Source organism: Octopus bimaculoides, chromosome 1, assembly GCF_001194135.2.
Source record: "Octopus bimaculoides isolate UCB-OBI-ISO-001 chromosome 1, ASM119413v2, whole genome shotgun sequence".
NCBI lineage: Eukaryota > Metazoa > Mollusca > Cephalopoda > Octopoda > Octopodidae > Octopus > Octopus bimaculoides.
In genome coordinates, this window is record NC_068981.1 from 119,319,832 (window position 1) to 119,329,835 (window position 10,004).

The window sequence follows — 10,004 nt, forward strand, 5'->3', positions numbered from 1 at the left end:
AAGGGCATCCAGCTGTAGAAACTCTGCCAAATTAGATTGGAGCCTGGTGTTGCCATCCGGTTTCACCAGTCCTCAGTCAAATCGTCCAACCCATGCTAGCATTGAAAGCGGACGTTAAACGATGATGATGATGATGTGTGTGTGTTTGTGTGTCTATGTTTGTCCCTCCAACATTGCTTGACAACCGATGCTGGTGTGTTTACGTCCCCGTAACTTAGCAGTTCGGCAAAGGAGACCGATAGAATAAGTACTAGGCTTACAAAGAATAAGTCCTGGGGTCGATTTGCTCGACTAAAGGCGGTGCTCCAGCATGGCCACAGTCAAATGACTGAAACAAGTAAAAGAGAGAGACAGAAAGTGGTGTCAACATTCTTTTTTATAGAATGATTCTGCTTTAACATTTTAACATTTCTTCCTTTCTTTCTGCCATTCATTTTGTTCTCTTTTTTCATCGTTGTCATTATTATTCTGTCTTTCTATCCAGTGGCATTAAAATTGACACCATTCACTTGTTTTTTGATATGGAACGTTCATGTTTTCTAAGGTTGATGTATGTGCTGTTATTTCTTAGTTTTGTGGCCTACTTTCTCAACTTGATTTTCTGTCTCTCACTTTCCACTTGTCTTTTCACATATAGAAATACTCCAAGCAGGCTTCTTAGAGTTGGCCTCTTAGAAACTAGTTCATCTCCCTGTTGACCTTAAATACATTTTGTTTATGCTGTAAAAAGTATCAGTTGCATAGACAACATGTCACCTTCTCAGTTTACATGTCATAATTATTTTTCTACTGTCAAAATTGATATCTAAATTCTATGAAAAGTAGAATTGTAGTAAACACAACACAAATTGTTGTTGATGTAGTTGTCCCAACAGAAGTTCAATATACTAACTGAAAGTGAAGTGATTGAATGGCTTCAACTCAAATTGACTTAAGATCTGAACTTTCTGGGATGAACTTGATCATGAGAACTATGCCAAAAGTAAATTTGGTAGAGTAATTTACATTCCATATGAATATGATTCCACATTGAAAATGCTGAGCTATTGAAATCTAGCATAGATGTAGCAGTAACCTATTCTAACCTGTCTCTGCCAGTTATAGAAAGTAGAGTTGTGACAAAATAGTTACCATCTTAAAGGAAGTTGTGATTTAGAATTGAGATTTTTTTCATTTTTTATATATTTATATGGTTTCCTTTCTTTGCAATAGTTTCAGATGTTCTCTGAAAGGAGTACTCTTAGTAATAACTACCATTAGATATAGTACAACTGTCTAATGTTGTATCAGATAATATACATGATTTAATATGCATATAACAATATATCAAATGCTTAAATATTTGTTGTGTAATTTAAAGCTGAAAGACAAGAGCTTTTTTTTTATATATATCATTATCATCATTTAATGTCTGTTGTCCATGCTGACATGGGTTGGTTGGTTTGACCAGAGCTGGGAAGCTGAGGGGCTGCACCAAACACCAGTCTGATTTGGCATGGTTTCTATGGCTGAATGCCAACCACTCTGAGAGTGTAATGGGTGCATTTATGTGCCACCAGCACAGGTGCCATTTGCGTGACACCAGTATCTGCCACAACTACGATTTCACTTGGCTTCATGGGTCTTCTATTCAAGCATGGCATATTGCTGGAAGTCTCGGTCATTTGTCATTGCCTCTGTGAGGCCCAACATTCAAAAGGTACTTTTTACATGCCATCAGCACAGGTTCTAGCTACACAACACCAGCATTGGCCACATTGCCTCCATGAGGCCCAAAGCTTGAAAGGTGCTTCTTACATGCCACCAGTATGGGTGCCAGTTATGCGACGCTGGCATTGGCCACAACTTGACACCAGCAATACACACACAATTTCTACCTCTTTCTTATATACTCACGTTAATGTAAATGGTAAATTAGAAAAAAAGACTTTTTAATGAAATTAATTCTTCTCAGATGGTGTATATTAGAGTGGCAAACCTCATCAAATATATTTTAATCCTATAAACATGTCATGTTTGAATCTAGAAAATGGTTTCTGTTTTTCCTACCTTGCTTTGTAATGATTTGTGCATTTATAATGAGTGTGAAGTTATAAAGTATTGCCTACTTTCAGTTTGTTTGCATAAAGCATATAAGGAAATTTGAACTCATAAATTATGTACTGCTTAGTACGTCTTGTTAGTAATGTCTAAATATCAATGTTTTACCATTATCATCACCATCATCATTCTCATGCCTATACTCTTCCATTGGTGCATAAACTGGATGGGACTCTTTGAAACTGTTTTGCAGCCAGATTCCCTTCCTGATGTCAATCCCTTTTATCATTGATGACATGCAGTGTACACTATATCAATTCCAAATGACTGAATTACACACTGTTTTATGTTTGTCGTTATTCTGTTACATTTAAAGAATCCCACTTTATTGTTATAATTACTTATCTGGGAATGGGATAAAGTTATAATACCTTTAGAAACTGAAGTAGATATATCTTTGTTGACTTTGTACAATAGTTAATGTACAACAGTCTACCATCACATTAAATTTGTTATGCCCAGCCAGTCATGTGGGCATCATAGTTATGAAGTAGTCTACAATGATAACTTTTAAAGGATAAACTGAAACTTTGGGTTAGAGTATGTGTGTGTGAAGTGGGGAGGGATTTTCTTTTTAAATACATTCATGCATATTCATAACTTTTGTATTCAAAAATATTTCTTTCTTATTTCAGATACCTGAAAAACATCTACAACAAGGATAAGAAGTTGTTTATAAAGGCAGCTATTGGTCTGGCTGTGGCAACTGGTTTTGGATTCATAACATATAGAATAATCCGTGCCCTTCGATAGGGACTGACTTTGCCTTGCCATTTTTTTCTTTTTAAAATTTGTAGATGGTAACACGAGAAAGAATACCTACCCAAAACCTAGAAAAGAAAAGAACACTTAGCATTTTTTTAAATGTTATATCCAAGTTTCTTTCTATGTTAATCTGCAGGGTACTAGAGAGTGTCTCTACAAATTTTGATATTTTCATAAATATGGAGTTGTTGAAGTAATGTTTTTACACCTCAACTTCTGTTATTTCTAACATTCAAACCAATAGTGAAGTAGTAATGGGTCCTTTTTTTTTTTAAATAAAGTTGACTGGAGCAAGTGAGATAATATGTGCTGTATATAATACTTATTTCAGTTGATTTAAATTTGACAAAACAAAAATAATAAAAAAGCATGTCACCTTTTTCACATTGAATGTTTAGTAACAGAAAAGGTATCTAGTTTTAAAGACACTTGTTTTAAACATTGTGTGTGTGTGTGCGTGCATATGTGTATGTGAGTGTGCATTCGTGCATGAAAAGTAAATTTGCAGAATTATGTAACTCATGCTATCTTGGAAGAAAGCAAAAAACAATGAATGTAAAAAGACATGATAATAATGAAATTAAAATTAATAAAATAATATGCAAAATATATGAAAGTAATAATATAGAGATGTGAGTCACAGGAACAGTTACCATTTCTATTTAGATGAAATATCAAAACATTGTTTTAAATGTGAAAAATTGAAGAATTAAACAAACACCAGAAAAATAAGAAAACAAAAAGGAAAATAAAGAACAAACCAAACGGTATAGTGTAAATGTTGAAGTACAATTACATGAATATAAATAAATTAAAATAATCTAACCAATATTTGTGTTAAAAATAAGGGAACATACCAATGATTCGACATCTGTACAGTTTTATCATTTTCTTTTAAAGCCTTTGAATTTGAATCAGTTTGGACTTCTATTTTCTTCTCTTGATCATCTTTCACAACTGTTTTGTGTTAGCACCTCTAATACTCCAACCTTATCTAAAACCACCACCACTCACTTTTTTCTTTCTTTTTAGCTTTTTATTTTGATTGTGATACTTTTTTAATGCTGTTATTGGTTGGGACCTTTCATTCAAGGATTAGACTAGATTGCTACAAGTTTAGTTTCAGTAATTCTCTAATGCATTCTCCACTTCATCTCTCTCTCTCTCTCTCCCCCCTTAGCTTTATCTATTAGGGTTTATTTTGTTTGTTATAGTAACAATTATGGATGTAAAATTATTGTTGCGATGGATACTGGTGTGTGGTGTGCTTTTGATTCCAGGTCGAAAGCTGTTTCACTTTGCCAGTACCTTTGAGGAAAATATGGACATTGCAACTTCATATCTAAATGAATATTTGTGAAGGAAATCATTATTATTATTAATTAGGATGGTGGAATGGCAGAATAGTCAGATTACTGGAGAAAAGCTTTACAGTATTTGGTTACAGCATTTCATCTTCTAACTCCAAATCCTGCCAAGGTCATCTTTGCTTTTCATCCCTCCAGAGTTGATAAAATGACAGTACCACTCAAGTACTGGGGTTGATTTAATTGACTAAACCTCATCCCACAGAAATCAAGCCTTGTGCTGATATCAGAAACCATTATTTTTGTTATTATTATTATTATTATGGGTCATCCTCATAAGCATCATCGTTTTCCTTTCTTTGTTGTTTCATTTGAGGCTCAAGAAGTTCTAAGCAAAGTGTGAATTATGAAAATGTGAAATCAAATAAATGTACAGAATTTGGGTAAAAATATGTGAATTAGAGAGTTTGAATGTTGTTCACTCCATACACTACAGATATTTTTCTTGTCACTGCCAATTATTTCTAAATTTCAAAAAAGTTCTTCCAAATATATTTCACCTGCTGCACTGGCATGGTACCAAGTGTGTAAGCTACATGTCAAAGTCTTTATGTGTAACGTAAAAAATTCTAATTTCTTTGTACATGCATGTTTAAGCAGCATAGTTCATGTCTGCTCCCTAATTATGATGTATATAGTTCATGGATATGGTGCAATTGGTTCCAAGCTAGAATGAATTTTTTTTACATCAACTAATTTCCTTTATAAGCCATGTGGTAATAAAGGAAATCATTGTAATATTTATTTATGTCATTTTGTTGTCTAAGTTCTATGTCTTGAGATTAAATTGACAATACCCCTCCTGCCCTACAGATGTGAGGCCTTATGCCAATACTAGAAATCATTAATAATTATTGTTAGGATTGTCCACTGTCAGAAATGCTTGAGATCTGGACTTAATTCATGCACATTGCACAAGAGTCTACAATTTCGTTTTTGCTTTTTATGATTTAATTAATCTTGAACACCTTCAATTCCTCTGTTTACAGTTTTGAATCACTATTTAATGCAAAAACCATTTCCTTTGGTTGGTTTCCTTGGCAGAATATTTGAAAATAATACTTCTACATGATGAGTGTAATGTTCCATTTCCTTTTGAATGATGCCATAACAATTGAAAGTCTGTACCATACCAACTTTATGCTGAATATGAGTTGTATTGTGTGAAATCCTATTTGAGTGAACTTTTTTTAGAATTTATGTAATATACTTAATGAATATTACTCTGTTTTGATTTATGACTAGATAACAACAACAGTTATAGAATAATCTTTCCAATTGTTCCTGAGCTGATGTATTTTAGTACCTTCTGTATTCAATAGGCTTATGAGTATTAATATTATTGTTTTAAAATATAATCATATAGGGTGGTGGATAGTAGAATCTGATGAGCGTTGAACAAAATACCTTTTGGTATTACCAGCTCTTTAAGTTCTCAATTCATGTCCCATCAAGGTCAACTTTGACTTCCATCCCTTCTAGGTCAATAAAATAAAGTACTAGTCAAGTATTGGGATCAATGTTATTGGCTAGCCCCTCCCCCTTAAAATTGCTGGTTTGTACCTCAGTTAGAAACTGTTATTATTTTTAAATGATGGTTATGTACCTCTTTGCTCAGAATTCAAAACTCAGCATCAACTATATATGATATTGTGGAATCTTCTCATGATTGTTTATATCCTGAAATATTTCAGTGTGTCAGAGCAAGGCTAATCTTGGTAATGTCTCTGCCAGGATGGTTAGTGCAAATTACTCCTTTCTCAACATGAAGACAAGCAGACAGAATACTAACCATCTTTAATAGTCAGTTATGTTGTCACCTACTTCTCACCATTTCTTCCTTAGTAAAGCTAGTATTGGAATTAACCTTACTATTTAATATTTCTTCTTCAGTCTTGAGATGAAGAATGTTGATGCTTGTAAGAAGAATCTTGATTAGCATTATCCTTGTCTCTTTTTCATTGAATAAAACTATTCTATCAGATCCTGTAATAACAGGATCTAGTTAGCTGCATAAAATTTAATCTCAGATAATACCTTTCATTATTATCAATTATACCTCTCTCTGAAATTACTGGCCCTGTGACAAAATTAGAAAGAATTATCATTATTGAGGTGGTGAACTGGCAGAATCTTTACTTAGCAGCATTTCTGAGTGCAAATTCCCCAAGGTTGACTTTGCCTTTCATTCTTTCTGGGCCAATAAAATAAGTACAAGTTGAGCACTGGGGTCAATGTAATCAACTAGCCCTCTCCTGCAAAATTTCAGACTTTGTGCCTATGGTAGAAAGGATTATTATTATTATTATTAAATTTGAGATTAGAATTACCAATTACAACACATAAAAGAGCTCTAGGTTATTTCTGCATTTCGTTCCAATATGGCAAGAAGTTGATTTGTGAAAAAAATTCACATCATTTTTGTTTAGTAAGTTATCTATTTAGTTCATTTTTATTTTATATTCAAGAGATACAACTCAAAATATTTGCTGGCATCATTTTGTAAAAACACCTTTGATGATTTCTAAAAAGTCATAAGAGCAGAAATTCCTCATCATGTTGAATATGTACGTACAATAGTGGGCTGTTGTCAGCCTCCTTAATAGGTATTCAGGGCTGTGAACTGTATGTGTTGGTTTTCTTGGTCATGTAGATAGTCTCTCACTTAATCAATTAAGTTGATGATTTCTCTCCTCAGTAAACTTACTGATTCTCATATCAGCCAAATTCTTTATCTATTAGCTTATCTCAACTTAGATCTTCCTGCATTTAGTTTTCTTTGTCATTAATATTTTTTTCAATTTCAACATTCAGTTTTAAACCATATTCCTTCTATTGCATTATTCAGCTAGGATTCAGAAAAGAGGTACATACTACTTTCTTATGGTTTCTGCAAATATACAGATATTATTACCTTTATAATTGTATTTACGTGTGCTAAGTATACATAAATACAATGCATTTTATATATATAATACTATTTATGTATTATATAATATGTATATGATTTTTTTAAATTCTAAAACCAACAGTGGGAAAATTGAGCTACTCAAGTGATTTTTTTTCAGTCCTCTTTTTGCATATGATTACATAAACATGTTTAATATCATATAACAAAATTAAGCTACATCTTTGCATCAACAAGAGACACATTGCTATTAAATTGAATTATGAAAAAATAATATCTAATAATTTGAATTTTATATATATATATATATATATGTATATGTATGTATAAGGTTAAGAAGGGTATTGGATTCAACCAAACCCAAAGATACAGGTAATACCGAGTAAGTGCTGTATACCGGCTAGTTTTGCCCCATTCGTTGTATAAACAAGAGTGGGGATTATAACATAGGTCGTGTATTAGCGTGTGCATGTATAAAGAGAGAAAAGGACAAAGAGAACAATGGCACAGTTAGAAATATATTTTATGGATAAAGTCTTACAGCTGTTTCAGGGAAAATCTAATGTATCCCTTCATCAGAGACAGAAATAGTAGAGGAATGGATTATTATACCTATAAGAGGAGAGTTATGTATATGTATGTATGTATATATAAAAGCACTAATCCGGGACAGACAAAGAACAGGCTCTCTGCCAAAACTTGAGATCTACAAATATGTTGCTTGTTGAGCTCCATCTTTTTCTGTAATAGATTAGTGTGTATTAAAATTCTCATTGTTAATTATAATTGATATATATTTCTTCCTAAACTGCAAAGTAATTTCAAACAGTACAATGATTCCTTGAGATTCTGATGACTGTCATTGTTCTGCTCCTATATGATAGTGTTGCCATTAAGTTTTTTAACTGGACTAAAGTCATTTTAACTCTGTATGTGCTAACTTCAGTACCAGCAGGGTTTTTTCTCTCCTCTTAATGCTTTGAATGTAGGAAAACTAAAATGTCTTAAAATGTTTGTCATTTCATAGATTCCATGTTCAATTTTTACCCGAGATCTAGCCTTTCCAATTGTAATGAAGGTCATAAAATAACATGTAATTAATATATTGTTGATGAGATCATTGTCTATACTCACATGTCTTTAAAAAAAGGGATCTTGTCTTTTTAAGAAATACAAATAAATTCGTAATTTGTAGTTTTCTTATTTATGTTTCACAACTTATCTCATTTATCTCTACAAAAACAAGCATACATGTGCATACATTTTAAGGATGCAATTATTACAAAGTGTACGCAAATGGGAATTTATGAACTAAATATTCAAAGGCAAAAAAGCTCAGTCATTATTAGTTTTTTGCAACATGAAATGAGACTCTTATCAAAGCTTCAGTTTTGAATAAACTAATATATTATGGAATATTTGCAATAGACACTTTGAATAGTTTCTTCAAATATGGGATCAATTCTGAAGAATATTAGAGTAGTGAAGCAATAAATACTAGTTACAAATTAAATGAAAGTTTGCAGGATAGAATAGGAAATAAAATAACGAATGCCATATTTACTCATCATTTTGTACAGATTGTTAAGAGGATATGAAAAGGTTTAAAAAAAACAAAAAACAAAACCAATATGATTCTTTCCTCACTTTTACCAGTCGTCAGTCTAAATAGAATTAGATTGAAGTGACTTCTCTCATTTAAAAAAAAAAATGTGTGCAATTTCTAAATATAATTATTATAACAATTGAATAAAAAGCAAGAAATATAGTTGTTTGGTTATTTATATGTCAATGTACTTTGTTTGTTAATTCTTTCTTCATATTTAGGTGCAGTATGGCCGTGTGAACATTGAGTTTACTTTGTTACTAGTCTTCAGTTTTATCTCATTATATAACATCTTGAGCTTGTGTCTTAGGATGACCAATGTCTTGCGAATGAAACTGGATAACAAGAAACTGTATGGAAGTCCTTTGTATATGTATTTGCGTGTGTGAAAGCTTATATTTCTTGCTTCACATAAAAATTGTCAAGTTAAAAATATGTTCATGTTGACATACTCTGTCAATGAAATTGTCCTTTAGTTCTGCACTTTTGAAACCGTGGAAAATATGTTGGGATTATCAAAGCTGCTGTGCCTTGATCATAGCTCTTCATTTGGACTGTACAACAGTTTTTGGCATATGAATTAGAAATTATTTCTGTGATAGTTTCAAGACTTGGTAGCATGTCATTTTATTTACACTACTAGTCTGACCTGTTTAAAACATTTTTTTTTTTTACTGATTTAGGATGTAGAACAGTGCTCATGACTTAATTTTCAGAACTTCCAGGATTAGTAGAGAAGAAAGTTGTTCTCAGATTTGAAATCTAAGTCTTAAGATCTAGAATTTATAGAGACTTTGGGGCTTATAATTGCTGTGCACGTGCTGCAACGGTTCAAGCTGATAGCAAGCTTTATGCCAGAATGATTAATGTCAATTGCTGCAATGTTGTTTTTACTTTATTTGTGAAGGGTGAGAGACCACCAAGTAACATAGGAGAGCAAGCCCCTAGTAGATCGATTTATGTAGGGATGGGCCAAAAGTCACACACCAAGATTAAAATTTCTAAAATTAAAATAATGAATAATAATAATAATGCCTTCAAATTTTGGCACAAGAGCAGCAATTTAGGAGGAGGGATAGGTCAATTAGACTGACACCCCAGTGCTCAACAGATACTTATTGTGATTCACAAAATTCTAAAGTAAGGACACATTGAATTTTATCTTTTCCAAAGACAAAATGGTTACAATGGCATGCTTTTGATATATATATATATATATATGTATTCATTTTATCTGGTATACTCAAATTCTGATATC

The 10,004-nt window shown here is 32.3% G+C and overlaps 1 protein-coding gene across 2 annotated transcripts in view; it reads left to right on the forward strand.

Moving 5' to 3' along the window:
- Positions 1 to 8,932, forward strand: part of LOC106871508 (mitochondrial Rho GTPase 1) — a 99,496-nt gene extending 90,564 nt beyond the window's left edge. For both annotated transcript variants that reach the window (XM_014918007.2, XM_014918008.2), the window contains one exon: positions 2,736 to 8,932. In XM_014918007.2, the coding sequence (XP_014773493.1) occupies positions 2,736 to 2,853 (118 nt within the window). In that variant the 3' untranslated portion in view covers positions 2,854 to 8,932. The remainder of the gene's footprint in view (positions 1 to 2,735) is intronic.
- Positions 8,933 to 10,004: the final 1,072 nt, after the last annotated feature.